Here is a 19,673-nt window from a genome sequence, read left to right as displayed (position 1 = left end):
AGCCACGCTTCATTTGCATAAGATAATGCATAAACAACTAAATTCATGACTAGAGTTTAATTTTCAAGACACAATAGTCATTATAAGCCCATAGTGAAGCATGCGATTCAGAAATTGAGTCACCAGCACACTGTGGGCCAATTTCCATCTTTCTCACACATAAAGCCTCACATTATGGTTGCTCACACACACAAGCACACACCCTAGAAACAACAGCAGTGCTGGCAAATGGACTGCATTTATAAAGCGCTTTTCTAGTTTTCTAGCGGCCGCTCAAAGTGCTTTAATTTAACAACACAAGTCAGCATTTACACACACACACATACACACACATTCATACAGAGACAGAGGCTTCAATAAAACGTGCAACCTTCCTATCAGGATAACCATTAACACACACTCACATTCCGTCAGTGTCTCGGTCATGGACACTTCAACACACACCCTCAGCCTCTGTTAATGAGGGCAAAGCACCACATGCACCTGGAGTTATACTGTATTAAGACTAATTTGCTAATTTAAGCTAGTTTTATTTCAGTTTTATTCCAACTATTTTTTGTCATTAGTAAACTCCCATAAATGGAATCTGACACTATAAGCCTATTACATCAGCACATGGGCATACTGTCTAACATGAAGAGCTGAAACTCTGACAGAGCTAACAAAGCTAACAGGTTGTCCTTGTTTTGAGTGTTATAGCTAAGCTAGGCTAATTGACCAAACTCAAACTTTGACAGGAAAATGCAAAGACATGAGGGTGGAGATATTTTCCCATCTTGTCCTCGGAAAGCGAGCCATTTAATGTATTTCTCAAAATGTTGACCAGTTTGACCTTAAAGTGGGCTGTTTCTGATGTTGTGTGTGTAGCAATCAGCTGTGGTGTACACTACCTTACCTTCTTCCAGACTTCAACATATTGTCAAAACTTGGGTTTTCTGACTCTAAACCAGGGGTGCCCAATACGTCGATCGCGATCGACTGGTCGATCGCATGGCATTGGGAAAAAAAGAAGAAAAAAAAAAGAAATGTATTTTTATTTTTTAAAGTTAGCCTATCATCAATCCTTACTATGGCATTTGCCACTTGATTGACGTACAGGTAAGCCAGTCTGAGTTGTATTGTGCCATACGGGTTCATGCAGTTATGAGGGGGCCTCACCTCCTCATCTGAAGCGCAAATGCGGCGCACTATTATGCGCTTATGCTTTTCCGAAGCTAACATTTGCTGTGTTCCGCCCCTCTGACCTGTAGGCACCGTCATGACTCCCAACTACCTCAGCAACAGCTCTGCAGACGTGTCTCTGTGGTGTAACTGTGAGGGCAGCGGCAACCAGTGGCAGGACTGTCTGAGGCTGCAGCGCATGTTCACACACAACCCCTGCCTGCGTGAGTCTACACACACACACACACACACACACACACACACACACACACACACACACACACACACACACACACACACACACACACACACACACTCTGTACACACACATGCTGCTCCTCATATGTGTTGGGTCTGTGCTGTGACACAGTGACAGATCTGATCACTTTGATTTGTTAGAGTATTGTTTACTGGCACCTTCAAACTGAATTTATTTGCTCAGAATTTGTTTTTGTTTTTCCGTAAACGTAGTATTTTCAGTTGATTTCTTGATTATTTTATATCGCTCAGATTTAACAAATCCGGATTCCATTTCCACCAGAACATTATGTTTTTCTATATGATAAAGAGATAATGTGTGTCACATAAGGCTAACTTCCTGTTGCTAGTAATCCACCTTTAATGTGGACCAATAAAAGTCCTCAGACCTGAATCGTTAGCATATATATTTTAGAGGGGGGCCCTTGTTACATGTTGACCATGTAACAAGGGCTGTGTTACCAGCTGCCCAGGGTTACCATGATAGTTGCACATTTTTGAGAGTATTTACTATTCTAGCACAATATCACATATCTTAATTTTAAATTAAAATACATTATTTAAGTACTTGGGCCAGGTCATGTTTCCGGAGAGGAAACCTGGTTGTTGATATTTTGCTGTTTAAGGTGCATGATAGAAATATGTTTGTTTTTGAGTGTGGTTAGCACGGAGCTTGAGTCAAAAATGGTTAGCCTAGAGTAGCATAAACACTGAAAAGGAGGGGAGATGAGCCCACCAGGGTCTGTGCCCAGTTAGAAAATACTACTCATTTAAATACTCTCACATTGTCTATCTTGTTTAGTTAATCTGTACATAAACAGACATGCTAATATACAAATTTGTAATTTTAAAGGGACATATGTGCTGGAACTATTTGGTGCCAAACAGTTGGGCACCCTGACATGGAGCAGCTTGTTATCACAGTGAGGTTGCCATGTTGTGTACTAGCGTGCCTGTACAGAGACCAAAACCTTCAAATTATTTCAGACAGAGCCAGGTAGCTGTTTGAGGCTTTATGCTAAGCTAAACTATCGACATCCTGAGGAACAATCTCATATTTCAATCTTGGATAAAAGAGATTATGAATAATTTCTAAAACCTCAAACAATACTCTTTTTTTGCTGTTTAAGATATTTGTGCAAATTGGGTTGAAAGAATACCTTAGAGCCCCGCTGCATATATATATCTTTTCTATTTAAAGAAATGTCCTCAGGGCATTTTCCTTTTCCTAAAAATATTCGTATTACATTTTTTATTTCCTATGGTTTCATGGCATCTGTCCCATGATGAACAGTGTGAGGTTTCAGCTCTTTTTACCCCAAAGCACAGACCTTTTGAGGCTTAGTCATAGTCACATTTAAAATATTTACCAACAATAGGCCTATTGCTATCCATAATATATCTGAGAACTATGAAAACAGAATGAATGTGTCACCATCAAAGATACTCTGAGGAACAATTCAAAGGGAATACAGGAAAAAAGCATTTGACACAATGTCTGCTGAATCTGTCTTGGTAGCTGGTTCCTGCGGTGGTGTTCACAGCATGAACTCACGCTACCTGCATATGTCCGCTACATGCTACAGCCTTAACATTCATGAGATTGTGTCAATGCGTGTCAGTGCGCAGCTTTTGGCTCAGGAGGTGTGAGGAGAGGAGCCGGAGGCGAGAGCTGTCAGTCAATCACAGCAGCCATCAATAAGCCTGTCGATACACAGCAAGCCTGTATGTCCAAACACTAAAGTCAAGATCGATGCGTCGATGCACTTCCCATAAAGCTGAGTGATTTATCAAGCTGCCGACAGCTCAAACTATAAAACTGACAAATAGATATGTAGGTTCACGCCCACTCAGATGCAATGTGCAGCACACAGTCCAGCACACACACACACACACACACACACACACACACACACACACACACCCACGCACGCACACACCCACGCACGCACGCACGCACGCACGCACGCACGCACGCACGCACGCACGCACGCACGCACGCACGCACACACACACACACACACACACACACACACACACACACACAGTAATGGGCTGTGTTTCCATGCAGGTAACTCTATCAGTTGGATGGGGAGCCCGGGCTCCCTGCCGGCAGACTTCACCCCCCTTCCCGCTCCCCGGCCCTCCCCACTGGTTCAGGAGGATGAGCTGCTGAGCAACAACCACCTGCCCGAACACAACAACATCGTGAGTACACTTCACTTTTTAAATTACCTTTCAGACTTTTGTCTCGAGGCATTTTCTATTATCTTTGGTCTAAGCTCATCTTGTCACTGTCACACAGTAGGTTATATATTTATCTATTTGTTTTATCTCCATGGCTGGGGCTGTTTATTCGTTTTATCATTTTACGGTTTCGGTTTGTGAGAGATATTAACATTGTTACAGCTAAAGTGAAGAGCCAAAAATAGCAAATAATTAATTAAAGGGGACCTATCACGCAAAATGCACTTTTTGATGTCTTTTATACATAAATATGTGTGATTTATTTTCAAATATCATTTTTTTTAAAGCTTTATACCCTGAATCAGCACTTTAGTAACAGGGCTGAAATGGAAGGATATGAGGCATGGGTGATCTGTTTGGTATTTTGAGAAAAACACTTCATAGACATGTTTTTTATATATTTGTATATATCTGAGACCTATGCTATTGCCTGCAAATAGCATGATAGGTGACCTTTAAGAGGCTTGCATAAAATATTTAAGATAAATATAGAAGTGACACATTACAATTTACAAAATGACATGTGCAGGTGGACAACAAAAATAACCAGTAACAGTATTTTTCTTTAAAATGAAGTGTAGCATGTAAAAAGTAGTGTGATAACAGCCAGGTTACAGTAGTAAAAGGGGAGGTATATATTGCACAGTTATTTACAGATTTATTACAGTCGTTGAATTGTCTAACTAAAAGATAGACAACACAAGATGGTGTTTTCAGATATTCTTTTGTAATTTGCCACATCTTTCAAATGTACTGTATGTAAGAAATTAGTGTATCACATATTCTCAGTCTGTTCATTTCATCTTAGTGTATATAGTAATATTTTGAAAACCAGATTTGCATATCATTTATACATTTTCAAAATGGGGAGCACAAAGGCACAAAGGCAATTTGGCCATGGAAATCAACAAAATTAACGTGATAGTTATCTGTAGGTATATAGGTAGGTCATACATTAAAATCTGAGGACGGTCACTACGACCAAATCGGGCAAGGGGCTTCTCCATATCCTGGCTCCCTTTATTTTGCTGCCCTTACTCAGAGCTCCCCCAAATTTGATCTTAACTTACAGACTCTCAAAGTTACAGAATGATTCTTCAGGATCACATTTTTCTATGATGACACCGACACACTCTGTCGCAGTTGGTTTAAAGCAATGTAATACCATACAGCCTATGCAAATAGAAACAATAGGAATATTATGAGGGCAGTTAGAGAGTGTGAATGTCTTTATTTCAGTGATGCATTCAGTAATAGTTTGGATTGATCAAATGTCATTGATGGTTGTCCTCATGAGAAGATCACACCTCTCATCAGTGGTCGTACAACAGTGAGTCAGCATTCCATTGGAGGCTGAAAGGAGCAGCTCTGGGCAGGAGTTATCAGAACACTTTGGCAAGCTGTCAAAAGATTCTGTAGAGCGTGTGATCCAACGGGAGCAGATGATGGTAGATAACAGTTCAAGTTAATCAGAACTCAATACAGATGTGAGATAGAGATGTAAGAAATATAAAGTGATTCTCCATCCTGCTTCGCAATCTCATATCTAACATTAGGTGATGAAATATGAGAGTTTTTTTTTATTGTTGGTTAAATAAAGTAAACAATGATTTAGGATGAACAAAGATAAACAACTGTATTCAACCTGTCCATGCTCGTCACAACTTTTGAAGCAACTGGGAATAAACGGTTCACTGTGCAGTGTTACCCCTAGGTTTACTGCTTTGGGGGGGTGCTGTCTGGGGGGGGGGCATTGGGATATATATTTTTTAAATCCTCTGGAGCAGAGAGAGGAGCTGTGGACTATTGTTATTGATTAATGCATCAGTGTTTCTTAGGGTCAAGAACATGAAACTCACAACTTAAAATGAAAGCGTTTAGTTTATTTAATAAAAGAGCACATGTTCAATGTGTAAAGTGACAGTAGATATAGATTAGTTGCAATTTGGTGCTATATATATATAAAAAAAAAAGATTAATAAAAAAAAAGAAATTATACCTTTTTTTTTAAACACCTTGAATTTCAAGGGGGGCGTGGTGCTCCGTTGGCGGGGCTCCGTTGGTGGGGCGCAGCGCCCCTCCAAGACAATGGTAGGGGAAACACTGCTGTGCATGTGGATCTTTGACCTCAGACAGACTGACTCAAGGGGATGACAGTGGACGAAGACACCTGTTTCACCATCATTTTAATCACTGGAGCACCCCAGGGCTCAAGTTTGCTGATGAAACAGCTTTTGCTGGCGTCATCACAAATAAACCATTTAAAGGGCTACCTAAAGAAGAGGGTCTGACCTCCTCTTGTCAGGACTACAATCTAAGCCTGAATGTCAGCAAAACTAAGGAGGACTAAGTAGGCTTTGGCAAGAAGCAGAGAAGGAACAACGCACTCCGTAATATCATTGTTCCCTTAATGGAGAGTTGACCACTTGAAATACATCGGTGTCCACATCCCAGAGAGTGAGAAAGGCAGACACCTCAGACACTTGAAGAAACAAATCTACAGATCTGTTGGCGAGTATCAGGAGGTCCATGAGTGGTGGTTTTGAGGTGGGAAAGGACAAGCGCTCAATACTTGATAACTACAGAGGTCAGTAGGACGGGTTTGAAGTCCTTAAATCCTGTGATCCTTGATAATTTGGGGATTGGGATGATGGTGGAGGTTTGAAGCAGGCTGGTACATGACACATCTCCAGTGAGGTGTTAAAGACTTCTGTAAAAACCGGAGACAGCTGATCTGCAAAGTGCTTCAAAGTGGTGGGTGAGACTGAGATAAAAGCTTTGTGTCTCTGGTCAGGGGAATTTGAGTTTGTTGTTTCCTGGCAATTGAATAAGCCAAGTTTGATGTGGTCTTTTTATTATCAACATGTTGGACCAGGTTTATTTGTTGTGGTGCATGTTTGCAGTTTTTTTGCATCCAGTGTAACTGGTTTAGAGTGAGTTGAGGTGGAGTGGAAGAAGTAGAAGATCTAAAGGAGAACAGAGAGGGGACCGAGCACTGCACCTTGAGGGACCTCGGCTTCAGGAGTGATAAGGGTGTAAAGGGATGTGCACATGGAAACCTTGATTTTTCTTCTATGGTTGGGAAAGAAGCTTGATATGGTTGATAGAGAGTTGTCTTTTGAGTTGTATTTGTCTTGTAGTATGTAGAGTAACCCGCCACATGTTTTCAAAAGAAGCCAACTTGCCCAAGAGTCCTTCTTTGTGTGAAGCATGAAGCACAGAGTGACGGTGCATTCAAACTGTTTAACCTGTTAAGCCCGAGAGACCCCGGTACCGGGGTACTGCCGCAACATCTTGCAGAAAACAGTGTCTGAGGGCACATGCCTTCATTTAATAAAACTATGAATGTTTTATATCCATATATATTTTTTCAAAAGAAAACCCACCAATCTAACACTGAGCCTCTGAATTAGCAACGAGCGAAAAATGCTAACACCTTACTGCACCAAAAATCACTCACAAAACCTTATTATTTATCTTTTCACCACATCCAACACATCGATTCACATCGAGAGGTGACACAGAATCGATTGACACCGACATTACCACTGAATTATACGTATTTGCGACGTTATAAGCAAAAACGGACATCAAAACAGGTGACGCTAGGTAGCTAAAAATGCTAACATTTTTACCTTGGCTTTGTAGTCTCTCCAAAGTGGTCTTCAATGCCATTAAAACGATAAAAACGCTGCTGAAGTTAATCCATAGGTTAATCTAATGTGTGTGTGTCCCTTTGATATGATTTCTGATAATCCATAAGCATTAAAACTGCTTTTCCGTTTGCAGATGTCAAAGCTAGAGATAGGTCCACTCTGATGCAAAATTACATGCGCGAAGCCCCCACCTTTTCTCTTCACAACGTGTGTGTGTGGGGGACTCCCCCTTCGATTCTATTGGCTCTAACGGTCAGAAAGAGGTGTCAACCATCAAAATCGAGCAAGGGCGGCCAGAGATATGGAACATCCACCCAAATGACCCCAGAAGTGGTTTCTTTTTGCTAAATCTCTCTAAAAAGGTCAAATGTCACTTGTTTTGCATCAATCTTGATACAGGGTACTTATTATATGTTGTACTTTGGATTCCTAAAGCTTTTAGTCTACTAACCCATCATCCAAGGGTGGTTTTCACTATAAGTAAAAAATAATTTTTGGACGGACACTATAATTTACAGTTTTTTACTATGTAAAATCTGAATTTTCTTTAAAATAAAAAACATCTATATTGATTCTGACTTTTCTACATCCAACTCATAGGTTTATCATTACTTTGAGAAAAAAGATTATTAATTTAACCCTTTTAGAAGGGAAGATATGGTCATTTGTTCTGGGAATGTCATTTTCGAGCCTGAGACCTGAAAAACAGGCTCAGGGCTTAACAGGTTAAGGATGTTTCTGAGGAGGCAGATGGGTCTGTAGTTTGTAGGATGTTTTCAATCTTTTCCTGGTTCATGGATCAATGTGACCTTTTTCCAGAGCAGGTGTGTGACCGGTGGTGAGGCAGGTGGTGATTAGGAGGCCGAGCAAGTAGAAGTAGGTTTTTGGAGGCCTACTTGATCGAAATTGTGTCTATGTGGTGTTCTCTGGGTGCCTTATTTTACTTCTTTTTTATTCAGGTAACCTTTGATTCTCCAAAATTCGAATCAAAGTGTGGATCAGAGGCACGGGAATGAATGCTGTAGAGTTCAGCTATGAATAGATTTGATCATTCTTGGTGATAATTATTTTATCATGGTTTGCATTGGTGTATGAGAGTAAATATGTTGATGGATGTACCACCAGTCTTTTTAAACTGCATAATGCAAACATCCTCAAAAAAGGAGTACCTTTCAAAATGGAAGTGAGAGCATTTAATGAACATTATAGTAGATGGAACTCAGAGTGTTTAATGTTAATTAACCCTAACCCGAGTACAGTGGAGGTGAATTAATTTGAACGCTTGCATCAATGTCTAAAAACTTTAGGATGTTGTTTTTCTACACATAAATGTCCTTTTTAGATTGAGCCAGTTTAGTTGTGAAATGTTCCAGTATCAAACAAGCAGAGGTGGGGACTCGAGTCACATGACTTGACTCGAGTCAGACTCGAGTCGCATATTTTTGGACTTGAGACTTGCTTGACTAACATTGATAAAAGACTTGACTTGACTTTGACTTGGTATTCATGACTTGAGACTTGACTTAAGCTTGAGACAGATGACTTGAAAGGACTTGACTGTTTAAAATGAAATATTTGCGTTTGTTTTTGTAGTGAGATCTTACGTTTAGTTTTTTCGAAAAACGTGATTATAGCGCCATGCGCGCAAACCTGGCAACCCACTAGACGGCAGGAGTGTCAGTTAACATGGCAGCGGCTAGCGTTACTCCAAAAATAGTGAAGTTTGGATTCAAGGATTATGTTGTCGATGACGCTAATAAGAAGAGAACAGCGGTATGCAGGGTCTGCAGCATAAAGATCAGTGACACGACCACCACAACATCCAACTTCATTCGTCACTACAAAAAACCCACAGAGAAAGGTGCGTGAATGTGTTGTGTTAGCTAGAAAGCTAACGCTAAGTTTAAGCTACGTTAGACTTGGTTTCAAATCGATTAAGCATTGCAAAGAGAAGACAAAACGGTAAATTAACACTAGAACCGCCAAGGGTTTCATTTGTACTAACCCTGATACTGACGGGCTGTCAGGAGAGGGAGAGAGAGAGAGAGAGGAAAAGAGATGCCTCGTTTATTTCCCCTGTGTTATTATCAGAAGTTACTGTAAACTGTTGAATAATGTAGTTCATCTACTTTTAGTAATTTGTTTAAATGTTTTAATTATGTTGTTTTTGTTTGTAGAAGTGCATCATTCCTTGATTTATTGTAAAATGAATCTGAACTTTTTGATCTGTTATGATGATAAACTGAAGCAATTTCTAAATTAACCCAATTAAGTGAGTTTTAAATCGTCCTACTTAGTTTATAAGGAAATTATGAAGAGGAACAAATTAAATGATTTGAAAATGATATCTATGTAGGTGCTGACGCTGTTGGCGGTTCTAGTGTTAACAGATATTTAAATTAAATATGTGTAATGACAAATGCCATATACGATTTTCTTACCTGGAATTCTGCCTTTTTGAACAGACTTTTTGATTGAGTCCTAGCTATATTGTCTGCAGTTCTAGGGTTAATATGAATCTAATATGATTGTCATCGGTCTAAATTAGATTTCAAATGATTAACTGTGTATGTAATGAAGATCATAGTGTGGGTTGAATCCATTTTCATAACCACTGTCTTTTAACTGATTTAAATGCGGAAACTGGGCTTATTCATCAGAATTTCGTATGACTTGACTTGACTTGACTTGACCTGAGCAATGACTTGACTTGACTTGCTTGACTCTCACCACAGTGACTTGGGACTTGCTTGATACTTGTAGGTCAAGACTTGAGACTTGCTCATGACTTGCACATGTAGGACGTACTCCCACCTCTGCAAACAAGGGATCCTTCAAGTCATACATTTTCCTGGTATTTTGTGCTTAGCTGGTGAGGGCATCAGTGTCAAACCAAACAAATGTTCAAACTGTCATTCAGACTATCCTGTCCCAACCAATCAGGCGTCACAGACTTTTTAATTTGATTCCTGTCAGGACTCTCAGCAGAACAGCCGTGCAGGAATATTCTGAACACATATGTTCTGAGAGCTCCCCAGCTCCTGGCTGCCCTTGTCCAACACTGACCGTTAAATGTGGTCCAATCCAATTGCGGTCCTGGCCACTGTACCCTTGGCCAGACCACAATCTGCTGTGGCTGTGGCTCCCTGGCTCCCAGCATGCCTCACTGCCAGAGATAATCTGGGCCGCCAGACAAGAGGGGATTCCAGCTCTCTCCCTCCCTGAGATGCCCTCCTCCGCTCGCTCCCTCGCTCCCTCTCTGTGTCTCTCTCCCAGAGAGCGGATTAGATGAGGTGTTGGTTGGAAGCAGAGCATCAGTCAGGCTTCATTAGTATGAATTTATTCAAGCCCATATGTCTCCCCCTCTTTCTTTTCCTTCCCCAAATCCCCCACTTACCTTCTTCTGTCCTTTCCTCCATCCGTCCTCTTTCTTATTTTAATCATACATTATTTTCTTTCTGTTCATCCTGAAGCCTTCACTTCTGCCCCCCAACCCCCCCACCACCACAACCATCCATACCTGCACTACATCTCCTCATCCGTCCATCACTCTGCCGCTTGTCTTGGCTTCGGCTTGTTCCTCTAAAGCAGGGGTCGGCAACCCCTGGCACCCGTGGCACCATTGGCATGCGGCACCGTAACCAGTGGCACACTAGGAATAAGTGGAATAAGTGTGCAAAATATTTAAATTGTATTTTCGGATCCTGAACGAGACCGCCGCCAGAGCGCGTCTCCCTGTTACCTGCAGAAGGAAGCCATGCACGCAGCGCAGCCCCGCTCTGTTTAACTCCAGGCGACTTTCTGACGCTTTCCTCCGTGGTGCAGGGCTGATCGTTTCACCACAGAGGAAAGCACTTCACAAATTGCAGTACCCATAAGGAGCTGTACAAATGCTGCAGTTTTTGCGTGGCTGTGTCTTTAGTTGAAAGCCCAGTGGCGATCTGCTCATCTCTCATTGAAATAATATGCTACAAAGGGGCGGACTGGCCATCTGTGTGTTGAACTTTCCTGTCGGCTCCCAGACCGTAGTCGAGGAAACAGGGGGGATGACTCTCTGTCGTCTCCCAGGGCAGAAGCAACAAGCTTCAGGTTCAATAACCCACTTTAGCTAAAATGACTGGAGAGAGGCGAGCTCTTCTTGGGAGGCCGTTGCATTTATTTAGTTGTTCTTCTGTTTCACAAAATACATCACAGACCTCTGTTTTTCTGCTGCCTCGTTTCACTTCCAGAAACATACACACGCTCGCTCACTCTCGCTCTACCATCCACACACACATGCACACGCCACACCCCTCTCTCTCTCTCTCAAAGGGACAGCGATCTCATCTCACTCTGCCTGACCCTAATATCATAACATGTGTGTTCTGGAGAATCACAGAGCGGACGATCGTCCTTATTATTATGCCGTTTAAACCAATTATTTAAATGTGTTGCGCTTACAGTTCACGAGCGTCAAGCTCCAGCCCCCCCCCGTTGATAATTCACGATCGTTTTTTGTAATGATACTTCATATCAAAAAGGTTGCCGACCCCTGCTCTAAAGTGAATTTAAAAGGTTTCAGTATCCTCTCAGGCAGCGAAGACAAACATCAAATTTAGAAACGCAAATGAATGCTCTTTGTTTTAAATGCTACATTGGAGTGAGGTGGGACCAGCAGCCTGGCAATTTTCCCATTTGAAGAGATATGTACGGTGGCCCTGAAGTGCAAGACACCACAGCATTTCAGAAAACACTGCAACATTTCAAAAAGCGTTTTCTGAAATGCTGTAGTGTCTTGCACTTCAGATATGTGTTTAACTGTAACAACCATGTATTTGTACTAGGGCTGTCAGTCGATTAAAATATTTAATCGCGATTAATCGCATGATTGTCCATAGTTAATCGCGATTAATCGCAAATTAATCGCACATTTTTTATCTGTTCTAAATGTACCTTAGAGGGATATTTTTCAAGTTTGTAATACTCTTATCAACATATGAGTGGACAAATATGCTTTATATGTTTGTTTATTATCATTTGAACAATGACAAATATTCTCATGAATATTAAACACACATTACAAATATTCGCCTCAATTAAACCTGGAACCTCTCTTATACAATAATACAATAGTGTGTGTGTGTGTGTGTGTGTGTGTGTGTGTGTGTGTGTGTGTGTGTGTGTGTGTGTGTGTGTGTGTGTGTGTGTGTGTGTGTGTGTGTGTGTGTGTGTGTGTGTGTGTGTGTGTGTGTGTGTGTGTGTGTGTGTGTGTGTGTGTGTGTGTGTGTGGAGACACTGTGATGGATCGTTGGAGCTATGTGCAGCTCAAGGCATATATGCTTGAACGGGAGCTGCCTGGACGCTGCAATCATGTTGCGCGCACTATCCGTGCTGAGTGTGCTGACTTTTCGTACAATGTCCCACTGTCTGGCTACCTGCATAAAGTCAAGTGCTCGGCGCAGTTGTCGGCGAAATGTCGCTCCTCTGTTTTCATTGAAACAGCTCCTTATATCCGTTAGCGCAGCTAGCTAGCACCAGATGCTAACAACAACACGTAAGGTGTGCCTCGCTCGCGAGTCGCGCCACACATACACACACCCTCCCGGTCCTCCCGATGGCCAGTCCGGGCCTGCCGGTGAGCGTGGAAGTGTGGTCTGCCACAAGCGGGCGGCAGGAGCGGGGCTGTCAGCATCAGCTTGTAGATGGTATTTCAAACTCGATGCGCTCTGAAACTACGGGGCGGCCGAGGACAAAAAATACACATGTGTTAATCGCGTTAAAATAATTAGTGGCGTTAATTTTTTTTTGCGTTAACGCGTTAACTTGACAGCCCTAATTTGTACACATAAATGGTCCCTGGATAGGAGCTGGTCCTGAAAATAACTCAAGTATGTCTCCTTGACTCCAATCAACAGAATATTTAAGCCTTTTTCTGCCCTCCATAACCTGTGTCACAAAAAAGCAAAAGATTAGAGGAAAGGTTACGAGACTCTTAGTATTTAAAATAACTGCACAGACTGGAGAAAAGTTTAAAAAGAAGTTGCTCTTCCTTTACATTATGACATCCATTTGAAATGTTTGTCAAGCACAAAAAGATAGTTCGCATCACTCTTCAAATGTGAGGAGGCCATAATCTGTGTCTGGGCCCCGAGGCACAGCAACACAACTGACTGGTTTACAGCTTCTGCAACTGTTGGACGAGATGATGGAAAGTTTCAAATGTGTCAAAGCAAGTCAGTAAATAAACTGGAACACCAGGAAACGAGCAGGTATCAGAATCATATTTCATTGAGATGATAGAATCCCGTATTATTATCAGCATAAGAACAATCTGCGCTCAACAACGTAACGCGGGCCTTGGGCTCCTCCAGATGTTGGTGCATATCATTCAGGCTGAACAGCTGGGCTTCCTCAACACTCAGCAGCCATAACACTGCAGTGAATCATATTCAGCAACAGCTTAAAAGTTTTAAATAAAGACTCAGATTGATCAAAGTGCTCTCACATGGCCTGATGTCAGATCTTTGATCAAACATCAACACAAACCTCATTCTATATTTGTAGCTCCTCAAAGCTAGATGACTTCTTTGTGATTCGGTTAAGTTTAAAAATTGTGATAATTACATTTCTAAAAGGACTTATTTCTATATATATATACATATACATGGCCCTCTGAAATAAATATAAACTAAATCCTCAAATAAAATGAGAAAAAGTGTTTAAACGTCCTTTGAAAAGACAAATTGTTTTCTGATCCTAAACCATATCATCAAAAGGACCTAATTTGTCTCGTTTAAAATAATAAAATATAAATCTGATTTAGGATTTTACAAAGCTGTGATTGTTTGCACAAATCAATTTAGTAAGGATTAGACAGGAAGATGATGGTTCATTTTGAGAACTTATGATGAATTGGTCAAATCTGTGCTTGCACGTCTCAGGAAGATGAGTCACCTTTACGCCACGGACATTTTATAACTTTTGTCCGTTTCTTTTTATTTGAATAAAAGTCCATTTCAATTGCCCTTTTTAACTACTTTCCCAAATAAGTGCTCATCCGAATCAACTTTTAGTTTTCATATCAAAGTTCACATTTTAAACTTGATATTCTGTTCAAAGTAATGTAATACGAGTTGTCTTGTTTATTTTAGTTTTATTGATTTATCCCGAATAATGTGAATAATCAACAGTGGGATATCTAGATGTCTCGATGAAGTGATGTCTGAAATCAGGGAATCTAAAAACAATAGGTTTAAAATCCAGATTCAGGGAATCTGAAAAAGAAAGGGAAGTTTCTGGGAAACTTAATAAGGTCTCTGGGAGGCTTTAATAGACATATGTTATACCTGTGTTATTCATGTTTTTTATTATCTTTGCTTTTTAATGACTGTTTTTAAATTTCATTTTATAACGTGTTTCCGCTGCACTATTTCTGAATGCTCTTAACGTCTTTTATTTTTGTAAAGCACTTTGAATTGCCTTGTGTTGAAAGGTGCTATATAAATAAAATTGCCTTGCCTAGAGACGAGGCTCATGAAACATTAAGAACTCAGAGCAACCCTAACTTCTTCTGCCTCCTCCGCCCAACCACCCAACCTTATGAACTACCAACAGTGATTTTAGTGCAATATCTGCCTGAAGAACTCAGATGATCTTCGATCTGAGAGTTTAGTGGAACATTTCCTACCGTAGTAAGATGCTTGTATATGCTGTTCTTAGGCATTGTCAATCTAAATGAGGAAATGCTCCATAGGTTTTCACTAACACATATTCTTTCCTTCAGGTGGTGGACAGTGAGGAAGATCCCCTGACACAGATAGAAGAGGAGGGCGAAGAAGGTGGCCAGTTTGATGTGATCCCGCCGTACTCAGAGAGGGCCACTGTCTCCAACCTGGGCTCCGGGGGCACGGGCGGGGTGGCCCCCCTCACCGCCCCCCCCAACGCTGTGCTACTGCTCCTCCTGCTCCTCTCCACCTCCCTCAGCTGGGGGTAGGACCGGGGATACAGAGAACACACACACACAAACACACACACACACACACACACACACACACACACACACACACACACACACACACACACGTACATGCACACGCTCACATATGATGGACCTTGCAACAATCCTGGACTGATGGCTATAAAATGATAGGAGACATAGTGAAGACATGGACTTCTCATTTTGTCAGTAGCATCCTCTTGATTCCTCACTTCTGTTCTCTTTTGTTCTTTTGAAACTTGCACTTTGTTCAACGTGGTGTGACTGCAGCTGCCGTGGTGTATTGAAGTCCTGTGAGCACAAGAGACCTATCTGTGGTTGGTGTGCACATGCTGCCATCAACCAATAAGCATAATGTAAAAAAATATGTTCATTTGAGTGGCTTGCTCGGTTGTTAGCACAAAAACCTTAGCAGGCCAAGGTGTGTTAGCAAAAGAAAATATTGAGGGCAGCTGAATAGAAAACGTCAGCCTCCTAACTTTAGTCATCAGTAGTGAAAATACATTTCTGACAACATAGATGTCTATTTACAGAAAAAAACAAGTGTCCACAAACTCTTTCCAACAATGACTGCAATGGCTGGCATACAACATAACCCAATCCAACATATAAAATACAGAATATTTAAATTAAGCCTGCACAGTTAACGTCAGCTTAACCTTATCAAGAGGCTACACATATTTACCAAGAACCTAGCTATGCTACCTTTCCATTTATCTGTTGGCCTACAGTGTTAGCAGAGGAGCAACGTTAGCCATATGAGAAGAAGGTGTGAACAGTCAATACAACGGCTTCTCCGGTTCTTTCCATTCTGCACTTCACTGTAATACTGTACCATGCTAATGAATTGCATTAGGCTGCAAGCATGTTGCGAACCACTGTTAGCATTTTGGGCTGTTAGCGTCACACAAACACTGCTTCTATGATGTTTCTTACTGTTTGAGTCTTTCATTTCATTTCACTGTTGATTTATTGATTTCATTCATCAATTCAATGTAACTGCTTATTTTACCTGACTCAGTTCAGATAATGACGATCCCAAGCTAACTAGCTACAACTTTATCAACTTTGCCGGCAACATTATTAAACTGCTGGATGTATAGAAACATACTCCAAACCCTTATAATTGGCTTACTAAAATGTTGTAACAAATAAAGAAAATATCAAAAGCTTGGTACATTTTATAATGGCATCTTAAAAAATACATGTTTTAGCATGCTAATGAGCTACGCTAGCTGAATTGATAAAGTTAAACTATGGACTAACATGTTATGACATCGACTTTTCCTGATTTACAGCTCAAATATCCACCTATACATTTCTTGGTACCACTTTACAATAAGACTACCCTTATAAAGGATTCATAAAGGGTTTATAATTAGGTTATTAATTAGGTTGTAAACACTTTATTAATCATTAAGAACCATTTATAAACCAGTTCTAACATAGTTTTCATACATCAACACAGGCTCACTATTTGGCAAGATGACTAAGCCTTATATTGGCTACCTAGCTTACTTCGTCTTCTTCATCAGCCAGCATCCTTGGTATCTATTGTTCACTGAGTGGATTCCCCCCCCTTCCATCTTGATGTTTCTTGGCATCTCTTTATGACCATTTATTTATGAGTTACTAACATTTATAACTGCCAAAAGGGAGCCTTGTAAAGTGTAAAACACATTCCCATTTATTAATGAGATACTACCATTTATAATAAGGCTTAGCAGTACAGATAAATGTGGGCTCACTATTTGGCAAGCAACCGGTCACAGTTGCCCTGTTTATCTCCATCCATCCGTCCATCCATCTTCTCCCGCTTATCCGTGGTCGGGTCGCGGAGGTAGCAGTTCCAGCAGAGAGTCCCAAACGTTCCTTTCCCTGGCCACATCAACCAGCTCTGACTGGGGGATCCCAAGGCGCTCCCAGGCCAGCCAAGAGATATAATCCCTCCACCTGGTCCTAGGTCTACCCCTTGGTCTCTTCCCAGCTGGAGGTGCCTGGAACACCTCCCTAGGGAGGCGCCCAGGTGGCATCCTTACTAGGTGCCCGAACCACCTCAACTGGCTCCTTTCGACACGAAGGAGGAGCGGTTCAACTCCGAGTCCCTCCCGGATGACTGAACTTCTCACCTTATCCCTAAGGGAGACGCCAGCCACCCTGCGGAGAAAACCCATCTCGGCCGCTTGTATCCGCAATCTCGTTCTTTCGGTCATGACCCATCCTTCATGACCATAGGTGAGGGTAGGAACGAAAATGACCCGGAAGACAGAGAGCTTTGCCTTCTGGCTCAGCTCTCTTTTCGTCACACCCTTTCGTCCCGCTGCTCCGATTCTCCGGCCCATCTCACGCTCCATTGTTCCCTCACTCGAGAACAAGACCCCGAGATACTTGAACTCTTTCACTTGGGGTAAGGACTCATTCCCTGTTTATCTCATGTCTTATAAAAGCTTATTAATAATTTATAAAGTGTTCACAACCTAATTAATAAATGAATTACAAACTATTTGTAAACCCTTTATAAGGGTAGTCTTATTGTAAAGTGGTACCCATTTCTTTAATAGGAATATAGTCAAAATAAAAAACATTTAATTGTCTAAAACTAGCAACCAATATAACACACTGGAAAAACTGAAACGTTGACTTTAATTAAATGTATTATGTTAACAGATTTAAATAAATGTATTTGGTTAGAAGAAAGCAATAATATTAGGTTGAACCTAATATTATTGCTTTTAACTAACCTAATACAGTTATGTGAAATCTGTTCACATAATACATTTAGTTATATAACGTTTGAGTTTTTCAGTGCATGTTATCGACATAACAAACTCTTTAAATGTTTTATTTAAAAAAACTAGGAAAAAAATCCACTTACAAGTAGATAGTACGCTTACATTTCCTGTGTTTGGAGAAAAAGCAGATGTTGGCCAGAAATAAGGACAGGACCCCCCCCCCCCCCCATAAAGCGGGCCTGTGGGCTGCAGGCGGACCCTGTTGTTCCTTTAACTCGTTGATGATGTGTCCCGGCGGTTGTGACTTACCGTCTGTGGGTCATCCCGACAATGACTGAAGGGGTAGAGGCGTTTAAATATATGAGGCATCAGTCTGACTTCATCACAGTGATGAATGGACACATCCTCTGCTCCCTCTTCCACAGACACGGTGAATGACAAATTACACACTTGTCTCTCATTGTTTAATGAACATCAAGTGCCAAGTGTGTGATGTGTGTGTTTGTGCGCGCCTGCGGGGATCAGGCCGAGATTGCAAAGAAAATTGAGCGAAGCTTTTTGTTATAATTTGAGTCTTGCACTTCATCTTTCCCTCCCACGTCAGCACAGCCACACATACCGACGGACTCACACACACACACACACACACACACACACACACACACACACACACACACACACACACACACACACACACAGACTGCACACAGACTGCATGCCATGTACTGAGCCGATGCAGCTCTTTCTTGTTTTAGGTCCCCGGTGACTCAGGACCGGTGTTGTGTCAAATTTTGCACCCCCGTCGTGAAATGCACCCCCTGGCCTGCTGTAAAAAGCACCCCCCCCCCCCCCAAAAAAGATGTTTCTATTAATCCCACCCTCAAGCACTTTGGAGGGTATAGTTGTAGGACTAGTACCAATAACTGGAGCAAGTTTCATGTATGTGACACGTTTATTGTCAGAGATAGCAAGGGGTGCATATCGTGGCAACCAGGCTGTTCATAAAAAGCACCCCCCAAAACAAAAATGTTTCTATTAATCCCACCCTCAAGCACTTGATGTAAAAATAAACAATACATTATAAAGCACAACTACAAGCACAAGTATACAGACAGGACGTCACAATTAAATAAAAACATATATTAAATAAAAAATGAACTGAAAAATAAGTGACGAGTGAATGCAAAATCCAGGATTCCACAACCCGACCATCAAAAAGACAACATCGAATAGCGGACTATACGTTCAAATGCGCGTTCCCGTGTCAAGGGGTGCATTTGACGACGGGGGTGCATCATTTGACACAACACCGGGACCTGTGCTGCCAAAGGCTCCGATATGAATAAAGCCGTCATAATAAAAACAACACACCAGAAACAATATGAGCTCTAAAACGGCAGAACAAATCAAATAGCTCCCCAGCACAGAGACAAAATGAGGAGCGTTAGAGGAGGAGTGGGAGAGACAGTTGTGTGGAGGAGAAATTAGGAAAGAAAACAAGGCCAGGTCCCGGTGTGGTCTCTGTGCGTTTGATGTTTTACTTGTTTTTAGTTGGAGGCTGAGAATCATTCCCTGACAACATCTCTTTATCATCTGACAGCTCCTGGGGGGGAACAATGTGAATTTGTGTGCGTGTGTTTTATT

The 19,673-nt window shown here is 41.4% G+C and overlaps 1 protein-coding gene across 1 annotated transcript in view; it reads left to right on the top strand.

Moving 5' to 3' along the window:
* Positions 1–16,481, top strand: part of LOC117470822 (GDNF family receptor alpha-4-like) — a 43,687-nt gene extending 27,206 nt beyond the window's left edge. Inside the window, exons 6-8 of the mRNA XM_034115707.1 lie at positions 1,251–1,385; positions 3,491–3,627; positions 15,085–16,481. Of these exons, the coding sequence (XP_033971598.1) occupies positions 1,251–1,385; positions 3,491–3,627; positions 15,085–15,294 (482 nt within the window). The 3' untranslated portion in view covers positions 15,295–16,481. The remainder of the gene's footprint in view (positions 1–1,250; positions 1,386–3,490; positions 3,628–15,084) is intronic.
* Positions 16,482–19,673: the final 3,192 nt, after the last annotated feature.

The sequence above is a fragment of the Trematomus bernacchii genome, unplaced genomic scaffold (assembly GCF_902827165.1).
Source record: "Trematomus bernacchii unplaced genomic scaffold, fTreBer1.1, whole genome shotgun sequence".
NCBI classification, from domain to species: domain Eukaryota; kingdom Metazoa; phylum Chordata; class Actinopteri; order Perciformes; family Nototheniidae; genus Trematomus; species Trematomus bernacchii.
This window is presented reverse-complemented; position numbering and strand designations above follow the sequence as displayed.